The sequence below is a fragment of the Coregonus clupeaformis genome, chromosome 28, assembly GCF_020615455.1.
Source record: "Coregonus clupeaformis isolate EN_2021a chromosome 28, ASM2061545v1, whole genome shotgun sequence".
NCBI classification, from domain to species: Eukaryota; Metazoa; Chordata; class Actinopteri; order Salmoniformes; family Salmonidae; genus Coregonus; species Coregonus clupeaformis.
Window position 1 is genome coordinate 32637386 of NC_059219.1, and position 25533 is coordinate 32662918.

The 25533-nt window shown below is 40.2% G+C and overlaps 1 long non-coding RNA gene and 2 gene segments (V, D, J or C); 2 read left to right on the forward strand and 1 right to left on the reverse strand.

The window, feature by feature from the left end:
* Positions 1-5144: 5144 nt before the first annotated feature.
* On the reverse strand, positions 5145-5834 carry LOC121543444. The segment is given in 2 exon segments: positions 5145-5479; positions 5604-5834. Coding segments are annotated over 2 exon segments (408 nt in total).
* Positions 5835-8756: 2922 nt separating this feature from the next.
* LOC121543448 lies at positions 8757-11199 on the forward strand. The segment is given in 3 exon segments: positions 8757-8772; positions 9169-9285; positions 10638-11199. Coding segments are annotated over 3 exon segments (450 nt in total).
* A 5762-nt stretch (positions 11200-16961) lies between these two features.
* Positions 16962-17451, forward strand: LOC121543449. The gene is made up of 2 exons (XR_005996014.2): positions 16962-16997; positions 17176-17451. It is a non-coding gene; the product is annotated as an uncharacterized LOC121543449 (long non-coding RNA).
* The last annotated feature ends 8082 nt before the right edge of the window (positions 17452-25533 follow it).

A 25533-nucleotide genomic window follows, 5' to 3' on the forward strand; every position in this document is an offset into this window, starting at 1 on the left:
GAACGGCTCAACCAAGAAATTGGGAAATATCTACGGCAACAATGTTCACGGCAGCCGCAAGAGTGGAGCCGATTCCTTCCTTGGGTAGAGTATGCTCAGAACTCCCTCATTCACACCTCCCTACGTCTAACGCCCTTCCAGTGTGCTCTAGGGTATCAACCACCCCTGTTCCCGTGGGATACCGCACCAGGGATGGTACCAGCTGTAGACGAGTGGTTCCGTCGGAGTGCGCAGGTCTGGGAGACGGCCCATCAACATCTCAGTCAGGCCTCACAACAGCAAAAGACCTACGCCGACCGACGCCGGAGACCTACTCCCACTTATCAACCCGGGCAACGAGTGTGGCTGTCTACCCGGGACCTGCGGTTCCGACGGAGCTGCAAGAAGCTTCAACCCAGGTACATCGGGCCTTTCAAGATACTGAGACGTATTAACCCTGTCACCTATCGTCTGTTACTTCCCCGACACTACAGGATAACCCCTACGTTTCACGTCTCTCTGTTGAAACCTGTCCACTATAGCCCGATGTACCCCCCAATCGCTCAACAACCTACTACACCACCTTTGGAGGATGAACAGGACACCACCTATACAGTCCACGAGATACTGGATTCAAGACGGAGACGAGGGGGCATCGAATATCTCGTGGACTGGGAGGGATATGGACCTGAGGAACGGTCCTGGATCCCTGCTAAGGACATACTGGATCCCGCTCTCAAGGCCACTTTCCACGCTGAACACCCAGATCATCCAGGACCCCGACCCAGAGGAAGACCACCCGGTAGAGGTAGAAGGCCGTCAGGAGCCGGCCCTGGGGGGATACTATAAGGGATCGGGGTTTGGCTGGGTCTAGACAGAGTCTGATACTCCCCCGATCTACAGAGAGGGGGAGTCATCAGACTCGATCTGTTTCACCTGAGTTCTGAGCACACCTGTCAGTAATTATAGTAGGATATAAGGTGTGCTCAGAAGTTCAGTAGGTGCGAGGTATTGTTCCTTTGTGACGTGCTAAGCGTTTTGTTCAGAGAGAGAGAGAGAGAGAGTTTGTTTTTGATTACCAGTGTACCAGACCTGTGCTTCGTTGTTTGACTCCCCGAATTGCTTAATCCTCTGCTTGTCTATCCCAGTGATTACCGTCCTCTGAACCTGTGCCCGTGCCCTCGACTACGACTACGCCCGCTCCCTTGGTACCTCTGCCTGTCTCTGCCTTGCCCGGTTTTGACCACAGCTCGCCAGACCACGATTAAGCAATTCCCTTGTCTGTACTCTAAATAAACATCGCAATTCTGCGATTGGATCTTACCACTCTGTCCGAGTATTCATTACAATATGTGAATTAGATTATTATTATTTTTTGATATCCAAACTCCCCCTGAGACAACCTAGGAAAGTGGGGTCACAGCCAAGATTTGCCATTATCAACTTCGACCCTGGAGCAATTAGGGTTAAGTGCATTGCTAAAGGGAACATCGACAGATGTTTCACCGTGTCGGCCTGGGGATTTGAACTAGCAATCTTTCGATAACTAGGCCAACGTCCTAACCGCTAGCTACCTGCTACCCCTTTAATAACATCAAACAGCAACTGTTTACTCAGATAACTGATGCATGGTAACTTTTATGTCACACCACCATTGTATTTTTATTCTGATGATGATCAGATATAATGAACTGTCTCTAAACTAAAGCTGGTAGGATTCCTCTGGTAGTGTTGTCTGTCCTCTGTGACTTTACCACCACTGTTAAATCTGAGATCAACATCTTTAATAAAGGAATATACAACATGGATCACTATCACTACTGCTGCTGCTGTTGTCTTTCATATGGACAATATGGAGGAATACTAGCAACACTGGATCTAATGCTGGACTGCACCTCCAGACTAGGAGAACACCTGATACACAGAAGGAAAAAATACTCATATCTGGATTTAAGACACAATTCATATTTGTATTATCTAGAAACAGCTTATATGAAGTGTTTGTTCTACCTGGAAGATGTTAAAGTGTATTTGTGTTGATGATGATTCTGTATGAGTGATCTTCACTGTAACAGCTGCAGCATCACAACACAGAGAGGTTTTTGTACCAGCAGTAATAGGGATTGTATCACTGTGGTTGACTTTTGGTAGCGGCACCAGACTTGATGTTGGAAGTAAGTAAACACAAAATTAACTGTTTTATTCACCTTTTGATGTCTTGTTTCAATTTCTCTATCAATTTAGGCTCGATATTGAGGATTTTTTAACATAATTTTTTTTACCATGATTTTGGGAAAAAATATACAATGCTTACACATAATATGTCCAATTAGAATACGAATGTTATTACATCTAATCAACTTGACCTGCCTTTAAACGATGAGAGTGATTAGTCTACATTTTAGATTAGCTGTATGAATCAACATATTGCACCTTGTAGGAAATGTACAATAAACAGCAGGTTTTGCTAAATCTAAAAAATAAAATAAAATAATAAACTAGTTCAAATGAACAAGATAAAATCATCCTTGGCAAGTATTCATACCATAGTAGAGTCAATTATTTGAACCAAAGTCTAAAGAAATTCAGCTTGCCCACTGTGCAGGAGGTTTTTGTACGATCAGTAAAGGGGATTGTATCACTGTGGTACACTTTTGGTAGCGGCACCAGACTTGATGTTGGAAATAAGTAACAAGCTATCTTGATATTTGTTTCTGATAAAATGTTTTGGTATTTACTTTCCTAAACTCTGTCTCTATTAAAACATTGCGATTCTAGATATTTTAAATGTTTTTAAAATTGCTTTTGACTGTGCCTTCTGTCAAATAAAATGTTATTGAATCAAAACGATAAATTGTAGGTTTATTTGTCTGTCTGATTTGTAACATTGCAGACTATAACTCTAAATTCTGGTATGATAACTATTTTATAGTATTTGATATAGTATTCATCGTTGTTGCATTGTGTTCATGGTAGCCTTCACTGTTTGTGTGAAGACAAAGGGTCTGAGTTATGTTTGTAACCGACTTCATGATCTAACATGGTTGATATGTGATGAATATACTATGAATATGAGTAGGCTATTCTGATCAGATCCATTCCTAAACAATATCTGTATGACATGTGTAACTGACACCATATGACTAGTAATTCTAGTTATTTAACCACTTTATACTTGTTTGGTTCATAAATCTGCTTTGTATCATATTACTTTAGTGTTTTCTCCACATCTTTTAAACTATCTAACTTCTACATTCATATTTAAAAGGCATTTCCAATTCACTTTATTTTGATGTGTCCTTTGCTGTAGATAATTTCTTACTGTAGCTGTACTTGATGTAGTTACTTAGTTGATGTGTTCTGTTTGTTCCAGGTAACAGTTCCCCCACCCTCACCGTCCTGGCCCCCTCTAGTGAGGAGCTGTCCAGTACAACAACAGTCACACTGACGTGTCTGGCCAACAAGGGCTTCCCCTCAGACTGGACCATGAGCTGGAAAGTGGATGGGACCAACAAGAAGCAGGAGGCCAGTCCCGGGGTCCTGGAGAAGGACGGCCTGTACAGCTGGAGCAGCACCCTGACTCTCACTGCCCAGGAGTGGACCAAGGCAGGAGAGGTGACCTGTGAATCCCAGCAGAAATCCCAGACTACAGTCACCAATACCCTGAGGAGGGCTGACTGTTCTGGGTAGGACCCCTCAGTCACACAGCCCTGTGGAGAGAGGCTGCTGGTTCCTCTTCGTTGACTCTGTTCTGAGATCAGATGTTCTCTGTCTTATTGATCACTGACATGTAGACTAACAGAGGGCTTTGCTTGAGTTCATGTGTCAATCCTCTCTGTAGACTGAGGTTGTATTAGTGTTAGATGTGATATGTTCTGTTTTATTTCTATTAGATACTGTAGGAATGTTTGCTTTATTGCTTTGATTAATGGATGAAAATAAAGATTTCCCTCAAGAACAAATCTTTTCATTGTCTATTTCAATAAATCCAAATAGACGTTAATCTTAAATGTTGTTGAGTGATATAGAAATGATTCACAGTTTCTTTGAAAACTATCCGACCTAAACCTCATTGCTTAGTTATCTACCTCCAACCCCCTGGGGACAGAGTGAACATCTGGTGGCAGTACTGTTCTATTTTGGGACAAGCAGAACCACCCAGCCCTGTCCATGTAAATCTCAGTTTCACTCCCATAGTTTCCAGTCTAGCAGATGAACAGTTTCACTGTCTGAAATACCCTGGACTGGGCCAGATGTGAGGGAGTGGACTGGTTTTACCTCTATGGTGGATTCAGGGAGGGAGACATAACAGATAAATAAGTAATCAGTAATACATGGATATCTTACTTAAATTGGATATGTGCATAAACATGGCTCATATTCAAGCCCAGCTTCATGTGTCATTCACAGATCTAACAGTCAGTAACCTGCTCATTAAAATATAATGTTAGATGATCACATCAATATTTGGTTGAGAGTTAAATATGGGGATTTTATCTAGGGGGGCTTATGTACTGTAACATCACCTCACTTGAATATGGACTGGTATTGTGTATGTTTCATAGCACCAAATAACATTTATAGGTGCACTTTCAGGCTATGACAAATGTAATGAGTCACAACCATGACATGATGATGATGATGGTGATGATGATGATGGGATGATGATGATGATGATGATGATGATGATGATGGTGATGATGATGATGGTGATGATGATGATGATGGTGATGATGATGATTATGATGATGATGATGGTGATGATGATGATGATGATGATGATGATGATGATGATGATGATGGTGGTGATGATGATTATATGATGATGATGATGATACTGTTGATGATGATGATGGAGAACATATGATCTGACCGATGGTTTCTAACTTTACTCAAAGTTTCGTCACTGATCAAATCACTTTTATATACACTTTGAGCCCATGACAAATACTATCAGTCATAACCATGATGATGTTAATGATGATGATGGTAATATGATCTGAATGATTCCTTTCTAACCACATCGTCACGTCATAGGTGATCTCATCTAGTGACCAGTGTTCCATGTCACTGTCTCTTCCCCCTCAGCACCTGCAGTAGGTCCCAGCTGTAGCGGTACAGTCACTGTGCAGTCTGACTGAGGGAGGTTTTTGTACGGCTCTGTATCACTGTGTGAACACTCCACCACTGTGGTAACTCTGACAGTAGTAATCTCCTGCATCTTCAGCCTGGACTCCACTGATGGTCAGAGTGAAGTCACTCCCAGATCCACTGCCACTGAATCTAGATGGAGTCCCAGAGAAGAGGGTGCTTCCATAGTAGACCAGTAGTTTAGGAGTTTCTCCAGGTTTTTGTTGATACCAGGCTAAACATGGTTTACCTGTACCCCAACAGTCAGGATACACATCACTGCTGGTTTTACAGTTCAGAGAGACTGTCTGTGTTGGTAGAACAGCTTTCAGTGCAGGAGTCTGAGTCACAGTGATCTGTCCTCTGGATTCTGAAACAGAGAAAAAAAGAATAATTGTACATCACCAGGAATGAATAACACATTTTTAACAACCTTCAGTTCACTCAAATTGTTTACTTTTCAGGATACAAACATGGAACTTAATTTTCTTTACCCTTGAAGCAGAAAGCAAGTGTCCAGATGAAGATGGTGGTAAAAGTCATGGTTGTTGTGGGTTCTGTTGTCATGAAGGACAGCTCTCAGTCATGAAGTGTTCAACTCACAGGGATATAAATACTCCCAGACCACTGAAGCATGTGCTGTCTATGCAGAGCATCATCACTATGCAAATAATCTTCTGGTCTTCTCCCCATCACCATTATTCAGTACATTTTGACCACTAAGGATCCATCAGATTAGAACTGAGAGTCCATTACAATCTGATGATCTTGATCCCACAATTGTCACCTAATAATCATAGGTCATAATCATGTACATAAATAAAGTACTAAAAAGGGTACAAATACAATGCTATTATTGGTTTAATGGCTATCACATATTATCACTATCAACGTTGTTTAGCAAAACAATACCATAATGAATACTGGAGAAAATATAAAGAAAAAACACATATTAATGTAACTAAAGAACATATATAACTTTGTCTGTTGATTAGTGTTCATGGTAATGAGGGCGGCAGGTAGCCTAGCGGTTAAGAGCGTTGGGCTGGTAACCAAAAGGTTGCTGGTTTGAATCTCCGAGCAGACTAGGTGAAATAATATTTTCAATGTGCTCTTGAGCAAGGCATTTAACCCTAATTGCTCCAGGGTTGCCCTCTCTAATGGCAGATCCATGGCTGTGAGTACCAGATGCAAAAAAACAAATGTCCAATTCACCTGTGTATCATACACACTTCTACATGTGTGAAATAAGACAAATGCAAGCACCCATCTAATTATTTAATATGATATAGTAAGATATTCATATCTATGGAAAAGAGGAATACCAGTCAGTTTCCACCCCCCCAGTGATCATTGGTAATTGGTCGCCCACCGCAGGGAGAGTACTGTGTGCTGTGGACTGAATATTGGACTACTGGACAATTGGACTACTGGACTGACACTGAGAGAAGAGGGGTTCCACTATGCAGGACTGCTACTCTGTTCCTGACTGAGTTCAGCTCCTTCCTGTCCTGTTTCTCTGACCAGACACACTGGGACTCTGTAGACCATCATTACAATACATGAAACCCAGTATCTCCTCTACTTTTGAATACAATAGCCTATTTATTGCCTTACCTCCATAACTTGCTACATTTGCACACACTGTATATTTATTTTCTGTTGTATTTTTGACTTTATGTTTTTTTTTTACCCCATATGTAACTCTGTGTTGTTGTTTTTATCGCACTGCTTTGCTTTATCTTGGCCAGGTCGCAGTTGTAAATGAGAACTTGTTCTCAACTGGTTTACCTGGTTAAATAAAGGTTAAATAAAAAATAAATAAAAAATGTCCAATGGGTCTGAAGTTATTTCAAAAAATGCCAAGGGGCATCAGGAAGTCTGTATTGGATGATTCCAGATTTGAAGCCTTTTGAAGATAAATGGGTTCATGGTTCTCCATGAGATAGTCAATAATAATGAGTAAAAATGCAGTCAAGAACCCATGGGATAGTGACTGAATATGATCTAAAATCTTGGAGTAGATATTGTTGTTCAGCTCTACTACACACTGTGTCATTGTACTGGATCATCTCCTCCTGTCACGGATTCTGCCGAGGCTGCTCCTCCTCCTTGCTCGGGCAGGCTTCGGCGTTCGTCGTCCCCGGAGTACTAGCTACCACCGTTGGATGTTTCGATGTTTGTTTGGTTTGGTCTGTCTGTTGCACCTGTGTCCGTTTGTGTCTAATTATGTGTCCTATAAGTTTTCTGCTTTGTGTATGTGAGTTTGTGTGTTGTTGTCCGCCTGTCCGTTGATGTCAGAGTTTTGTGCTCATTTAGTTAGTGTTTTACGCACTGCTTGCGTAATCGCTCGCCTCCAGTGTTTGAGGCCCGTTTATTTTTGTATTGTATATTTGACTAGTAAAGTCTGTTTGACTGAGCTTCTGTGTCCTGCGCCTGACTCCGACACCGCATCCACATCAGCCCCATTGACACCTCCCCTCAGCACCTGCAGTAGGTCCCAGCTGTTGCAGTACAGTCACTGTGCAGTCTGACTGAGGGAGGTTTTTGTACGACTCTGTATCACTGTGTGAACACTGGACCACTGTGGTAACTCTGACAGTAGTAATCTCCTGCATCTTCAGCCTGGACTCCACTGATGGTCAGAGTGAAGTCACTCCCAGATCCACTGCCACTGAATCTAGATGGAGTCCCAGACTGAAGTGTTGTAGCATAGTAAATAAGGAGTTTAGGAGCTCCTCCAGGTTTCTGGTGGTACCAGGCTAGATAGTTATTACTAAGCACATTACTGCTGGTTTTACAGTTCAGAGAGACTGTCTGTCCTGGGAGAACAGCTTTAACTGCAGGAGTCTGAGTCACAACGTACTGTCCTCTAGAGTCTGAAAAATAGAATGAAAACATTAATATGAATGAAATATTACATATAGTAATGAATAGTTCTGAGTAGAAATATTAACATTGATATACATGTGGATGATGTAGATTTAATTCATTTTCAACAATACATTCTGATGTTAACCTTTAAAGCAGAAAGCAAGTGTCCAGATGAAGATGGTGATAAAAGTCATGGTTGTTGTGGGTTCTGTTGTCATGAAGGACAGCTCTCAGTCATGAAGTGTTAAACTCACAGGGATATAAACACTCCCAGAGCAGTGGGGCAGATGCATTATGCAAATGAATGCTTCAAATCTATTTCAGTTTCCAAGTAGGCCATTAGAATATATTTTGTCCTGCATGAACTTTCTTTTATAATAATAGTAATTAGGTGGATGCTTATATTTGTACTATTTCTATTTGTAATAGATTTTTTTTTTTTTTATATATCCAAACTCCACCTGAGACAACCTCGGAAAGTGGGGTCACGGCCAAGATTTGCCATTATCAACTTCGACCCTGGAGCAATTAGGGTTAAGTGCATTGCTAAAGGGAACATCGACAGATGTTTCACCGTGTCGGCCTGGGGATTTGAACTAGCGATCTTTCGATAACTAGGCCAACGTCCTAACCGCTAGCTACCTGCTGCCCCTTTAATAATATCAAACAGCAACTGTTTCCTCAGATCACTAATGCATGGTAACTTTTATGTCACACCACCATTGTATTTTTATTCTGATGATGATCAGATATAATGAACTGTCTGATCACTCATGCTTGGTCTCTCATGTAAGTTCCTCTAATCAGTTAGTGAACACTTCTCTAAACTAAAGCTGGTAGGATTCCTCTGGTAGTGTTGTCTGTCCTCTGTGACTTTACCACCACTGTTAAATCTGAGATCAACATCTTTAATAAAGGAATATACAACATGGATCACTATCACTACTGCTGCTGCTGTTGTCTTTCATATGGACAATATGGAGGAATACTAGCAACACTGGATCTAATGCTGGACTGTACCTACAGACTAGGAGAACACCTGATACACAGAAGAAGGAAAAAAGACTAATATCTGGATTTAAGATACAATTCATATTTGTATTATCTAGAAACAGCTTATATAAAGTGTTTGTTCTACCTGGAAGATGTTAAAGTGTATTTGTGTTGATGATGTTTCTGTATGAGTGATCTACACTGTAACAGCTGCAGCATCACAACACAGAGAGGTTTTTGTACCAGCAGTAATAGGGATTGTATCACTGTGGTGGACTTTTGGTAGCGGCACCAGACTTGATGTTGGAAGTAAGTAAACAGAAAATTAACTGTTTTATTCCCCTTTTGATGTCGTGAGTCAATATCTCTATTAATTGGCCTTAATATTGAGGATTTTTGAAATTACTTTTTTTTAGGAGATTTTTTGAATAATACCCAAGGCTTACACATACTATGGCCAATTTGAATATGAATGTTATTACATCTAATAAAATTTGACCTGCATTTTTGAAAGATGGAAGTGATTAGTCTACATTTTAGATTGGTTGTATGAATAAACATACTGCACCTAGTAGGAAATGTACAAGAAAAGTAGGTTTTGCTCAATGTTAAGGAAAACGAAATAAAAAACACTTTATTTCAAATTGAGTAGATTAAATCTTTTCTTAACAGTATTCATACCATAGTAGAGTTAATTATTTGAACCACAGTCTAAAGAAATTCAGCTTGCCACATGTGCAGGAGGTTTTTGTACGAGCAGTAATAGGGATTGTATCACTGTGGTACACATTTGGTAGCGGCACCAGACTTGATGTTGGAAGTAAGTAACAAGCTCTTTTGATATTTATTTCAGCTATTTTTTTTTACATATTTTACTTTCTAAAAAATATAGTTATTACTATTACTTTTGACGAAGCCTTCTTTCAAATAACATTTTGTTTAACCAAAATTTTAAAATGTAGGTGTTTATGTATATGTCTGGTTTGATGGATTGCAGAGTATAATTCTAGAATGATAACTACTTAATAATATTGAATATAGTTGTTGCATTGTGTATTACTGTTTGTGTGCGATGGTTGATCTTTAACTCTCAAATATTTTTGGTTAAATTGAGCTTTTGAATGAGCCTTCTTTCAAATAGATATTTATGGAATCAAAATGATAAATTGTAGGATTATTTGTATGTCTGATTTGTATATTTCCTAATTCTGATATAACAACTATTTAATAGTATAGTATATAGTATTCATCATTGTTGAATTGTGTTCATGGTAGACTTCACTGTTACTGTGAAGACAAAGGGTCTGAGTTATGTTTGTAACAGACTTCATGATCTAACAAGGTTGATATGTGATGAAAATACTATGAATATGAGTAGGCTATTCTGATCAGATCCATTCCTAAACAATATCTGTATGACATGTATAACTGACACCGTATGACAAGTAACTCTAGTTATTTAACCACTTTATACTTGTTAGGTTCATAAATCTGCTTTGTATCATATTACTTTAGTGTTTTCTCCACATCTTTTAAACTATCTAACTTCTACATTCATATTTAGAGGTCACTTTATTTTGATGTGTCCTTTGCTGAAGATAATATCTTACGGTAGCTGTACTTGATGTAGTTACTTAGTTGATGTGTTCTGTTTGTTCCAGGTAACAGTGCCCCCACCCTCACTGTCCTGGCCCCCTCTAGTGAGGAGCTGTCCAGTACAACAACAGTCACACTGACGTGTCTGGCCAACAAGGGCTTCCCCTCAGACTGGACCATGAGCTGGAAAGTGGACGGGACCAGCAAGAAGCAGGAGGCCAGTCCCGGGGTCCTGGAGAAGGACGGCCTGTACAGCTGGAGCAGCACCCTGACTCTCACTGCCCAGGAGTGGACCAAGGCAGGAGAGGTGACCTGTGAAGCCCAGCAGAAATCCCAGACTACAGTCACCAAGACCCTGAGGAGGGCTGACTGTTCTGGGTAGGACCCCTCAGTCACACACCCCTGTGGAGAGAGGATGCTGGTTCCTCTGCTTTGACTCTGTTCTGAGATCAGATGTTCTCTGTTTTATTGATCACTGACATGTAGACTAACAGAGGGCTTTGCTTGAGTTCATGTGTCAATCCTCTATGTAGACTGAGATTTTATCAGTGTTAGATTTGATGTGTTTATTTTGCTTTGATGCTTTGATTAATATATGAAAATAAAAAATTTCCTTTGGAACAAATATTTTCGTTGTCTCTTTCAATAATTAGACTTAGTCAAATGTTGAATGATATAGAAATATATTTGTAAAGCCGTATTCACAGTTTCTTTGAAAATGATCAGACCTAAATGTCATAGCTTAGTTATTCACTTGAAAACACATCATTATCAAACTGTAGGTCATAGTAACACAATATACTACAATGTTTACAGATTAACAGGAGAGGTCTAGATACTACAATGTTAACAGATTAACAGGAGAGGTCTAGATACTACAATGTTAACAGATTAACAGGAGAGGTCTAGATACTACAATGTTAACAGATTAACAGGAGAGGTCTAGATACTACAATGTTAACAGATTAACAGGAGAGGTCTAGATACTACAATGTTCACAGATTAACAGGAGAGGTCTAGACACTACAATGTTAACAGATTAACAGGAGAGGTCTAGACACTACAATGTTAACAGATTAACATTAGAGGTCTTTGTTGAAAAGGTTTTTGACCTGCTTGATTTATAGACTTAGTTGTCCACATACTATTAGAAGTATCACAGCTTCAAGATAGTTATATAGTCTTCTCTACCTCCAACCCCCTGGGAACAGACTGAACATCTGGTGACAGTGCAGCTCTATTCTGGGACAAGCAGAACCACCCAGCCCTGTCTACGGAAATCTCAGTTTCACTCTCACAGCTACCAGTCTAGTAGTTGAACAGTTTCACTGCCTGAAATACCATGGACTGGGTCAGTGTGAGGGAGTGGACCGGTATTAACCTCTTTAGTGGATTCAGGAAGGGACACATAACATATATGCCATCAACAAGTTATCTGAATTGCTGTCTAGGTATGGTAAATCTGAACAATTCATTTTGGGTGATTTTAATATTGATTGGAGGATGCCAGTGTCAGATATTTGCTCTGAGCTAAACCTGTCTCAGCTGATAACTGACCCTACACGGCCCAATCCTAAAGATCAATCAAAATCTACCCTGATTGATCTAATCTTGACAAATTCGCCAAAAAAATATGTTACTAACAGAGTGTTCCCACTGGATTTTAGTGAGCATTGCTCAGTTGTCTGAGTCAGAGATGTGAGAATACATCAATCTCAGCCTCGTGTCTCACTAAGAGGAACTTTAAAAACTTCAGTGAACAAGCTTTTTTACATGATCTTTATTGTAGTGACTTTGATTTTATCTCAGCTATCTCTGAACCTGATTTAGCGTCAAGCTTTTTTGTAAATGTCCTCAATATGTAGATAATCATGCCCCCTTCAACACTCTGAGAGTTAAAGGTACATCGAATTCCTTGTTCACTCCTGAATTATCCAAAGTCATTTGTAATACGAAATGTTGCCTGGGTCAAGTCCAGGAAAACAGGCTTTGGCCCGGATTGGCACTATTTTAGGCAACTGAGGAATCAATGTGTAAGACTAATCAGAAAGGCTATTTCTGATTATTATGTAACCACTCTTTCTGATTGTAAGGGGAATCTAGTTAAATTTGGGGAAACTGTCAAATCTCTGAAGGGTTGCACTTCCTCCTCTCTGCCCCAACAAAACTATTTGGATTATGGCCCCATTACGAACACAAATGCCATCATTGATGCATTTAATCATCACAAACACTGATTTGGGAATTTTGAAGATTGACTTGGAAAATGGTAGTGAAGTTTTTGTATTTTGGCAATTCACAGAAAAATAAGTCCTTTGTGCCTTACTTGCTATAGATACCAGGAAATCCTCAGGGGCTGACCAATTGGAACCGGGTCTGCCCAAGGCCTTGCCTTTGGCCTCTGTGGCAGGCTTCTCCTCCCCGCCGCTTTGATCCGATGCTGCCGTTGTGCCCTGGCAAAGCCACTTTTATAGTATCCATCATACTATCAGCTACCTACAGTGGGGAGGACAAGTATTTGATACTGTCACGCCCTGGCTCTAGGGACTCTTAAATGTTGAGCCAGGATGTGGACTTGTTATGTTTAGTTTTCATTGGATCTGTTCTAGATCGTTCATATCTATGTTGGCCAGGGTGGTTCCCAATCAGAGACAGCTGTAGCTCGTTGTCTCTGATTGGGGACCATACTTAGGCAGCCTTTTGGCACTTTAGTATTGTGGGATCTTGTTCCGTAAAGGTTTGTGTTTTGTTAACCTCATGACTTCACGTATCGTTTTGTTGTTTTGTTGTTGTGTATAGTACTCATTAAAGATGTACGGTTATCACGCTGTGCCTTGGTCCGCTTCTTATAACGATCGTGACAGATACACTGGCGATTTTGCAGGTTTTCCTACTTATAAAGCATGTAGAGGTCTGTAATTTTTTATCATAGGTACACTTCAACTGTGAGAGACGGAATCTAAATCTAAAGCAGAACTTAATATTTGGTACAGAAACCTTTGTTTGCAATTACAGAGATCATACGTTTCCTGTAGGTCTTGACCAGGTTTGCACACACTGCAGCAGGGATTTTGGCCCACTCCTCCATACAGACCTTCTACAGATCCTTCAGGTTTCGGTGCAGTCGCTGTGCAATACGGACTTTCAGCTCCCTCCAAAGATTTTATATATCGGTTCAGGTCTTGAGACTGGCTAGGCCACTCCAGGACCTTGAGATGCTTCTTACGGAGCCACTCCTTAGTTGCCCTGGCTGTGTGTTTCGGGTCGTTGTCATGCTGGAAAACCCAGCCACGGCCCATCTTCAATGCTCTTACTGAGGGAAGGAGGTTGTTGGCCAAGATCTCGCGATACATGGCCCCATCCATCCTCCCCTCAAGACGGTGCAGTCGTCCTGTCCCCTTTGCAGAACAGCATCCCAGAAGAATGATGTTTCCACCTCCATGCTTCACTGTTGGGATGGTGTTCTTGGGGTTGTACTCATCCTTCTTCTACCTCCAAACACGGCGAGTGGAGTTTAGACCAAAAAGCTCTATTTTTGTCTCATCAGACCACATGACCTTCTCCCATTCCTCCTCTGGATCATCCAGATGGTCATTGGCAAACTTCAGACAGGCCTGGACATGCGCTGGCTTGAGCAGGGGGACCTTGCGTGCACTGCAGGATTTTAATCCATGACGGCTTAGTGTGTTACTAATGGTTTTCTTTGAGACTGTGGTCCCAGCTCTCTTCAGGTCATTGACCAGATCCTGCCGTGTAGTTCTGGGCTGATCCCTCACCTTTCTCATGATCACTGATGCCCCACGAGGTGAGTTCTTGCATGGAGCCCCAGACCGAGGGTGATTGACCGTCATCTTGAACTTCTTCCATTTTCTAATAATTGCAGTTGTTGCCTTCTCACCAAGCTGCTTGCCTATTGTCCTGTAGCCCATCCCAGCCTTGTGCAGGTCTACAATTGTATCCCTGATGTCCTTACACAGCTCTCTGGACTTGGCTATTGTGGAGAGGTTGGAGTCTGTTTGATTGAGTGTGTGGACAGGTGTCTTTTATACTGGTAACGAGTTCAAACAGGTGCAGTTAATACAGGTAATGAGTGGAGAACAGGAGGGCTTCTTAAAGAAAAACTAACAGGTCTGTGAGAGCCGGAATTCTTACTGGTTGGTAGGTGATCAAATACATATGTCATGCAATAAAATTCAAATTAATTACTTAAAAATCATACAATTTGATTTTCTGGATTTTTGATTTAGATTCCGTCTCTCACAGTTGAAGTGTACCTATGATAAAAAAATTACAGACCTCTACATGCTTTGTAAGTAGGAAAACCTGCAAAATCGGCAGTGTATCAAATACTTGTTCTCCCCACTGTACCTAACTGTTAACATTAGCTAAATTCCATCCAAATGCTCGGTGAAACTTTTTTAAAAATTCGTAGTACGTAACTTTGAAAGTAAACCTAAACGGTCAAATTGACCCCGCCCTTCTACTGTGATGACCAATCAATCGTTTTTTTTCAACCTGTAAAATGTGTATTAAGTAGGTATGATGCGTGCAAGGGAGTTGCATGAATGAAGCATACACAACAAATGGACATGACGGAGGGGGCAGATTGTGGGACAGAATAGGAACACAAAACTGAGGGGCCACAATATTCCAACTAAGTGGGCATTGCCCCCTTTTGCACCCTCGTGGTGCCGGGGCTGGTTTCAGCGTTGTTTTCAAATCCATGGACAGCGTCCCTAGAAACCAAGGATCTGGAACTGTCAACCAGCACTTGGGTAGTTTTGCTTTTTACATGGCAGTCAATACGAATAGAACTAACAACCATAGAATACCTAAAACGTCACTTGACAACCAGTGTTAGTGGATGTAGCATCACGTTTTGTAGAAAAATGTATGGTTTGGGAAATAATCTAGATTTTTAATGCTGGTAACACGTTGTATAAAAGCAATAACATCCTCGAGGCCATGTGTTATGTCACAAGCCATGTTCTTCGCCTCGTGGGTATGACGATATCACAGCCATGATAAAAAATTTCATAACACATGGCCTCATGCATTATTGCTGTGCTTCAAACTCTGCATGTGGACATTTGACTGGTAATAGCTCCCATTTGACCTATGTACCGCCATTGTCAACCAGACAAATGACAAATATCGTCCACACTCACATGACTCTATCTTTTTGACTGTACCTAAGGCTCTTACAGAGCTGTGTTTAAAAAAAAAAGATGTTCCAGTTTTCTGGCCTTTCCAGGAGGTCCTCTCTTTGAATGAGTAGTTGGGTAAAATCTATGGTGGACAATGAAGTGCGGGGCTGTCAATGTTTTGACCCCCAGATGTACTTGCCTTCTCAATGTGTACATTTCTGTTGTTAAACTGTAGTGCTTTGTGTTTTATGTTGTAATTGTGTGTAAAGCTTTGCGTGCTGCTATTTTGGCCAGGCCTCTCTTATAAAATAGATGTTTAATCTCAATGAGACTAACCTGGTTAAATAAAGGTAAAATGATGATGATGATGATGGGGAATATGTGATCTGAATGATGCTTTCTAAACATAGTCAAAGTTCACCTCATCTAGTGACCAGTGTTCCATGTCACTGTCTCTTCCCCCTCAGCACCTGCAGTAGGTCCCAGCTGTAGCAGTACAGTCACTGTGCAGTCTGACTGAGGGAGGTTTTTGTATGGCTCTGTATCACTGTGTGAACACATATTTACTATTGGGATAGTGGAAACTCTGACAGTAGTAATCTCCTGCATCTTCAGCCTGGACTCCACTGATGGTCAGAGTGAAGTCACTATGAGTTCCACTACCACTGAATCTAGATGGAGTCCCAGACTGAAGTGTTTTGGCAACGTAAATAAGGAGTTTAGGAGCTCCTCCAGGTTTCTGTTGGTACCAGGCTAGACGGGGATAAGAGGTTCCTGCATTATAAACATCACTGCTGGTTTTACAGTTCAGAGAGACTGTCTGTTCTGGGAGAACAGCTTTCACTGCAGGAGTCTGAGTCACAACGTACTGTCCTCTGCATTCTGAAAAATATAATGAAAAAATGTTTGTGAATTAAATAGTACATATAGTAATTCATAGTACTGAATAGAAATATTAACTTTGATATACATTTAAATGGAGTAGATCTAATAAAATGTTCAACAATAAATTCGGAAAATTGTAACCTTGAAAGCAGAAAGCAAGTGTCCAGATGAAGATGGTGATAAAAGTCATGGTTGTTGTGGGTTCTGTTGTCATGAAGGACAGCTCTCAGTCATGAAGTGTTAAACTCACAGGGCTATAAATAATCTTAGAGCAGCGGAGAAGATTCATTATGCAAATGAATGTTTCAAATCTATTTCAGTTTCCAAGTCGGCTCCCATCATTAGAATATATTTTGTCCTGCTTGAGCTTGCTTTTGTAATAATAGTAATTAGGTGGGTGCTTATAATTGTCTTTATATTTGTCAAATAAAGTACAGATACCCTACAAAAACTACATAAGAAGTACTTTAAAGTATTTTTATTTAAGCACTTGACACCCCTGCTTTGCTGAGGATCTTACTATAGCTGTACTTGATGTAGTTACTTCATTGATGTGTTCTGTTTGTTCCAGGTAACAGTGTCCCAACCCTCACCGTCCTGGCCCCCTCTAGTGAGGAGCTGTCCAGTACAACAACAGTCACACTGACGTGTCTGGCCAACAAGGGCTTCCCCTCAGACTAGACCATGAGCTGGAAAGTGGACGGGACCAGCAAGAAGCAGGAGGCCAGTCCCGGGGTCCTGGAGAAGGACGGTCTGTACAGCTGGAGCAGCACCCTGACTCTCACTGCCCAGGAGTGGACCAAGGCAGGAGAGGTGACCTGTGAAGCCCAGCAGAAATCCCAGACTACAGTCACCAAGACCATGAGGAGGGCTGACTGTTCTGGGTAGGACCCCTCAGTCACACAGCCCTGTGGAGAGAGGCTGCTGGTTCTTCTGCTTTGACTCTGTTCTGAGATCAGATGTTCTCTGTCTTATTGATCACTGACATGTAGACTAACAGAGGGCTTTGCTTGAGTTCATGTGTCAATCCTCTCTGTAGACTGAGGTTGTATCAGTGTTAGATGTGATGTGTTCTGTTTTATTACTATTAGATACTGTAGGAATGTTTGCTTTGATGCTTTGATTAATGGATAAAAATAAAGATATAAGTTTGGAACAAATATTTTTGTTGTCTCTTTCAATAATTAGACTGTAGTCTTAAATGTTGAATGACATAGCAATACATAACTAAGCAATGACATATAGGTCTGATCGTTTTAAAAGAAACTGTGAATCCGGCTTCATGAATATATGTTCCACTTGAAACCACATCGTCATCAAACTGTAGTTCATACTAACACAAGATACTTCAATATTAACAGATTAACAGGAGAGGTCTAAATACTACAATGTTAACAGATTAACAGGAGAGGTCTAGATACTACAATGTTAACAGATTAACAGGAGAGGTCAAGATACTACAATGTTAAACTATTAACAGGAGAGGTCTAGATACTACAATGTTAACAGATTAACATGAGAGGTCTAGATACTACAATGTTAACAGATTAACAGGAGAGGTCTAGATACTACAATGTTAACAGATTAACAGGAGAGGTCTAGATACTACAATGTTAACAGATTAACAGGAGACATCTATATACTACAATGTTAACAGATTAACAGGAGAGGTCTAGATACTACAATGTTAACAGATTAACAGGAGAGGTCTAGATACTACAATGTTAACAGATTAACAGGAGAGGTCTAGATATTACAATGTTAACAGATTAACAGGAGAGGTTTTGATACTATAATGTTAACAGATTAACAAGAGAGGTCTAGACACTACAATGTTAACAGATTAACAGGAGAGGTTTAGATACTACAATGTTAACAGATTAACAGGAGAGGTCTAGATATTACAATGTTAACAGATTAACAGGAGAGGTCTAGACACTACAATGTTAACAGATTAACAGGAGAGGTCTAGATACTACAATGTTAACAGATTAACAGGAGAGGTCTAGATACTACAATGTTAACAGATTAACAGGAGAGGTCTAGATATTACAATGTTAACAGATTAACAGGAGAGGTCTAGATACTACAATGTTAACAGATTAACAAGAGAGGTCTAGATACTTCAATGTTAACAGATTAACAGGAGAGGTCTAGACACATGTAGTAGATGGTACTCCTTATTAATCTTTCTTGGAAAGGTTGTTGAGCTGCTTGATTTATAGACCTATAAAGACAGTAAGCTAACGTTATAGAACATTTGATCGATATCTTGGTCTCTCACCAATGTGATCACACCTGCATTAAGCTAAATTTGTTTGACAAGATCCACATAATATTACAAGTATCACAGCTTCAAGATAGTCATATAGTCTTCTCTACCTCCAACCCCCTGGGAACAGAGTGAACATCTGGTGACAGTGCTACTCTATTCTGGGACAAACAGAACCACCCAGCCCTGTCTATGCAAATCTCAGTTTCACTCCCACAGCTACCAGTCTAGCAGTTGAACAGTTTAACTGCCTGACATACCCTGGACTGGGCCAGATGTGAGGGAGTGACTGGTTTTAACCTCTATGGTGGATTCAGGGAGGAAGACATAACAGATATGCCATCATGTACTTAATGACAGATAATATGAGTATTATACATTATGTATATAGTGTATATAGTGCAAATGAGGCTGGTGGGAGGAGCAATAGGAGGACGGGATCATTGTAATGGCTGGAATGGAATAAATGGAACGGTATCAAACACAACATTCATTCCATTTAAGGCATTACAATGAGCCCATCCGTCCTATAGCTCCTCCCACCACTAGTGTACATGTGTCTCATGTTTGAGCCCAGCATGATGTCTCATTCACAGATCTAACAGTCAGTAACCTGCTCATCAAAATAGTTAATATAATGCTAGAAGATCACATCCATTTAAGTCAGACATTTGGTTGTGAGGTCCATATGAGAACTTGTTTTAGGTGCTGAAGTGATTGTAACTTTGAAGTAATGTTGATGGCATAACACCTTTTGTTTAATTTCATTAGATCTTACTTTGCATATGGACAGGCATTGTGTTTCAAAACTTCAAATAACTTTTATATACCCTTTGAGCCCATGACAAATACTGTCAGTCATAACTATGATGATGTTAATGACGATGATGGTAATGTGATCTGAATGATTGCTTTCTAAACATATTGTCACATCACAGTTGACCTCCTTACTGATCAGTGTTCCATGTCACTGTCTCCTCCCCTCAGCACCTGCAGTAGGTCCCAGCTGTAGCAGTACAGTCACTGTGCAGTCTGACTGAGGGAGGTTTTTGTTTACTATTGGGATAGTGGAAACTCTGACAGTAGTAATCTGCTGCATCTTCAGCCTGGACTCCACTGATGGTAAGAGTGAAGTTACTCCCAGATCCACTACCACTGAATCTAGATAGAGTCCCAGAGCTAAGAATACTTCCTTGATAAACAAGGAGTTTGGGAGTGTGTTCCCTAGAAGCATCATGCGTTTGGGGTTTTATCCAGGTTTCTTTTGGTACCAGGATAGACACTGATGGCCCGATGACTGACCATTGTAACAATCTCCATGCACATTACTGCTGGTTTTACAGTTCAGAGAGACTGTCTGTCCTTGGAGAACAGCTTTCACAGTAGGAGTCAGAGGCACAGTGACTTGTCCTCTGGATTCTGAAACATAGAAAACACTAATAATTGTACATTACCAGGAATTAATAAAACAATCTTAACAATCTTTCAGTTCACACAGATTGTTTACTTTTCATTATACAAACACATAACTCCTATTGTTTTTTTACCCTTGATGTAGAAAGCAAGTGTCCAGATAAAGATGGTGATAAAAGTCATGGTGGTTGTGGGTTCTGTTGTCATGAAGGACAGCTCTCAGTCATGAAGTGTTAAACTCACAGGGATATAAACACTCCCAGACCACTGAAGCATGTGCTGCCAATGAAAAGTTTCATATGTAAATATTCTTCCTGGTAAGGACCCACATTCATAACTGTTAACTATGATACAGATTATGCAGATTATTTGATCATGTTTTGAATACCTTATACTGTAAATCAGTGTTCTAAGATAAAAAAAAAAGTATTTATATGTGTTCTCCAGTGGATTATACTCATAACCCAGGGCTATCAGTCCCTATTGTATTATACTAGTACTTCAGTACTATCAGTCCCTATTGTATTATACTAGTACTCCAGTACTATCAGTCCCTAGTGTATTATACTAGTACTTCAGTAATATCAGTCCCTATTGTATTATACTAGTGCTCCAGTACTATCAGTCCCTAGTGTATTATACTAGTACTTCAGTACTATCAGTCCCTATTGTATTATACGAGTACTGTACTTCAGTACTATCAGTCCCTATTGTATTATACTAGTACTTCAGTACTTTCAGTCCCTATTGTATTATACTAGTACTTCAGGACTATCAGTCCCTATTGTATTATACTAGTACTTCAGTACTATCAGTCCCTATTGTCTTATACTAGTATTTCAGTACTATCAGGTTTTTGTACGGAGACTTCACCAGAATGAAAAATTAAACTAAATGTAACAACGTTATGAGATGTTATCATCTTCTCCAGATAAAATTATTTTAGACTATATCATTTTAGAGATTTCTTAGACAGATTGGTAGATTTTTAAAGGGCAGAGTCACCGAAGTGAGAGAATTGTTCACATACAACCAAGTTTATTTGGCAATAAAAGTATTTTAATGTGACATTTATAAATATATACAGTTGCACATTTTGATATACAGTATTGCATGTCAGCTCATTGTTCTGTTGAGATGTAGCAACTACTTTTTCTATAATATAAACAACACTTTAAATTGTATTCATAGTAGATGTTAACACTGGCATGGTTGAAAGGTGAATCTCATCTATAGTTTTGAATAGTATTTTGAGGTCATTTTGGGCTTGTATCTCAGAGTAGATGTGACATAAATTGATATGGAGATTTCATGTCTGATTTTACATTGTGAATATTAAATGATACTGTATCCAGACTATATGAAAGTGATGTTTAGTCTAAGACTAGGCTTCATCTGTGTCCAGGAAAACCCCTCCTAGTGTTTTGTTCCTCTTGCTGTGCTAACCTGTAGAGCATGAATGTAACATACATTTATCTGATGGATTGTTTTGTCTAAAAATCCATCCAGAGTTTTTTGTTGACCTTTATCTTTACAGATTCAGTGTTTCATTGTTCTCGGTTGTTCTCTGTACTGTAGCTAGTTGTTTATCCTGTGTGTGTTGTTGATCTGAAAGGGTTTTGTTCACTGATAACACAGTGTATTCTCTCCCCTCTCCAAATGTTATAGAGTAGTAGTAGTAGTAGTAGTAGTAGTAGTAGTAGTAGTAGTAGTAGTAGTAGTAGTAGTAGTAGTAGTAGTAGTAGTAGTAGTAGTAGTAGTAGTAGTAGTAGTAGTAGTAGTAGTAGTAGTAGTAGTAGTAGTAGCTGACCCTCTCCTAATGTTATATAGTAGTAGAACATCTGGTGACAGTGCTACTCTATTCTGGGACAAGCAGAACCACCCAGCCCTGTCTATGTAAATCTCAGTTTCACTCCCACAGCTACCAGTCTAGCAGTTGAACAGTTTCACTGCCTGAAATACCTTGGACTGGGCCAGATGTGGAAAGAAGGGGTGGAGATAAGTCAATTAAATTAATGGATGATTAAACCGTCAACCAATTTCAGTCACACTGTGGTGACTATTATAGAAACGATACTCAGCATTGCTAAAATTAGCCAGGAATCAAAGTTTATCGATCTAAGCTCTTTTCCTTCATTTAACAAGAGGTGAATACTTCCGCTGGAATTTGGATTCCTTTGCAAATGCTGCCCTCTACTGTGGTTTTCTACTGTGGTTTTCTACTGTGGTTTTCTGTGGCCTTTGTCCTATTTTTTTGTCCCTTGTTCCACCATATTTATCATAAGCCCGGGCTGTCTATTCAGACACAAGTTAAATGTGACAAACACTAACTGGCACATGGGTGTGAGGTGTGTAATATTAAGACAATATTAAGGAATCTCATGGCATGGACATTACCATTCACATGGACAATATTCCAGGCTTGGTTTGCACAGAACCTTCCTCGCCCCAACCTCACTGGTGGAACACACTAGTTACCGGTTTTTTTCAATTGCTAACATGCATTGGTCAAAACTTAAGTCACATTGTCAAAACTCTTCACACAGTCAGCGAAACAGAAGTGTATGTGTACCAAACTGTGAATCATTTTCATTGCTTTCACATAAAATGCCTTCAATGACCACATTCTCCGAAAATCCATGAACTCTTTTCTCATTCATACTCCACCACCTGCAAAACTAGATATTTGCAGCACATGTTTTCAAATGCTAACACACTGTTTCCAAAACTGTTAAAAACACATTCAAAAACAGAATGATGGCAAATGTCATGCATTTCTACAGTAACCAGATTTAAACATATAGAAAATCTCAGCAGAATATTTACAGTTTTTTCCAATTGCTAACACACTAAAATGACATGCACAGCACAATTATTTAAACTGACACACAAAGAGCAAAACCTCTTCTCAAGTCTCCAAAAGTCTAAACACATTTTCTGCTTTACACACATTTTGCAATTCAAAACGGCACTTTTTAAATGCACTGCACACGGTTCACTGCATAAGACACAACAATCTGACATAAAGTCACATGTTTGCCATTTCAAAACACTGCCATTCAAAATGACACTACATGAGCTAATTGGCCAATACATGTGCCACCTGGCCAAACACCTCAATGGTTCATTGTTACCACTTCAATCAGGAAGTAAGCACTATGTTTACAACAACAATGGAAGACGTTGCAGAGAGAGGAAGAGGAAGAGGAAGGGTGAGAATGAGAGGGGGAGGAAGAGTGAGAGGTAGGGGTAGATCTGGTAGAGGAGTTCATGGCCAAAGAAGACAACAACTTTCAAATGAAATCAGAGCAACCTTAGTTGATCATGTCATCAACCATGGGCTGACAATGCGAGAGGCTGGACAGAGAGTGCAGCCCAACATGAGCCATTTTACTGTCGCCTGTGTCATCCGGACATTTAGACTGGAGTACAGGTATGTAACCAAAATGTATTTTACACTATGTAGTACACCCCATGTCATAGTGTATCAGTTGGGTGACACCTGTTTACTTCATGAATGGCTGATGTCATACACTAACTGCACAAGTTTCCTGTACAATTTACTCTACTGTGGGGGAAATATCTTTAGGCTGCATTGTCCAAGCCCTATATTTTTGTTTTTTTGTTTTTCTAAAGGACTGAGAGACGCAACCATGGTGGAGGAAGGGGCCAAATGTTCACCAGGGTACAGGAAGCTGCCATTGTAAACTTGGTTTTGGAAAATAATGAAATCAGATTATGAGAAATTCAAAGCCACATCATCCAAGACAACACCATATTCAACAACATTCAACAAGTCAGTCTGTCCACATTGGCTTGCATTCTCAAGCGAAACCAAATCAGAATGAAACAACTTTATAAGGTGCCGTTTGAGAGAAACTCTCAAAGAAACAAAGAGGTCAGACGAGCATATGTGGATGTAAGTACAATATTGACTGCAGTACACTACACGCAACGTTGTTTCCCAGTGTACTGGATAACACCATATTGACTGCTTTTGTTCTTTGTTTTCAGGGAGTACTGGAAATGGATGCTCATGCAATCCCACATGAGTTCATCTTTATAGATGAGGCTGGGTTCAACCTAGCAAAGACCAGAAGAACGGGGAGAAACGTCATTGGCCACAGAGCCATTATAGATGTTCCTGGCCAACGTGGTGGGAACATCACAATGTGCGCTGCCATCTCCAATACGCATGGTGTCCTCCACCGTCATGCCAACCTTGGACCATACAACACAGCCCATATTCTCACATTTCTGGACAGACTCCACAACATTCTCATACCACCAGAGCGTATGAATGATGCAGACCATCAAAGAACCCGGTACGTTGTAGTATGGGACAACGTGAGCTTTCATTGTGCAGCCCCAGTCCAAAACTGGTTTGCTGACCACCCACCATTTCTTGTGCAATACCTCCCACCATACTCACCATTTCTGAATCCCATAGAAGAGTTCTTTTCGGCATGGCGGTGGAAGGTATACGACCGGCAGCCCCTTGCCAGACATCGAGGGAAGAGGCATGTGATGAGATTGATGTGGGTGCGATTCAGGGATGGATAAGGCACTCAAGGCGCTTCTTCCCTCGATATCTGGCAAGGGAAGATTTTACCTGTGATGTGGACACGGCGTTGTGGCCAGACCCAGCTGTGATGTGGACGAGGCGTTGTGGCCAGACACAGCTCTGCGGCAAGATGCTGCCTAATTATTTTTTTATATATTTTTTTTCAGCACATTTTTTCTGCAATTGTTTTTTTCAGTTTACTGTTTTTTATGAGTATATTTTTGTTCAGTCCAATGTACATATATCTGCTGTGCATATATTGCACTGACTTATTTGGTGAATTTTTTTTTTTACAAATGTTTCAACAGCATGTGTGTGTATCTGCAAATATTTCTGTGCATGTGAACAATCTGAAGAATTTTCTACAATTTGAACTGTTTTAGTATTATGGCAAAGCATACTAAAGATGAGAGTGCTTTTCATTATGCCCAACAGTGTGTAGTTGGTTAGACAAAAATCTTTTAATATGAATGAAGTGTGTGCCATTTCGTGCAAACGTTTGATTTTGATCATGCTATATGTAGTTTTGGTTGCAGTGCTTCATTTTGCAGGATATATGAGGTATTTTGCAGTTTGGGTGTGTGGTTTTGTGAATTGTGTTATGTATTTTGATAAAACCAGCCTAGTTTGCAAAATTGTGTTTTAGCAATTTGGTAAAACTGTAATCATTCCAAACACAG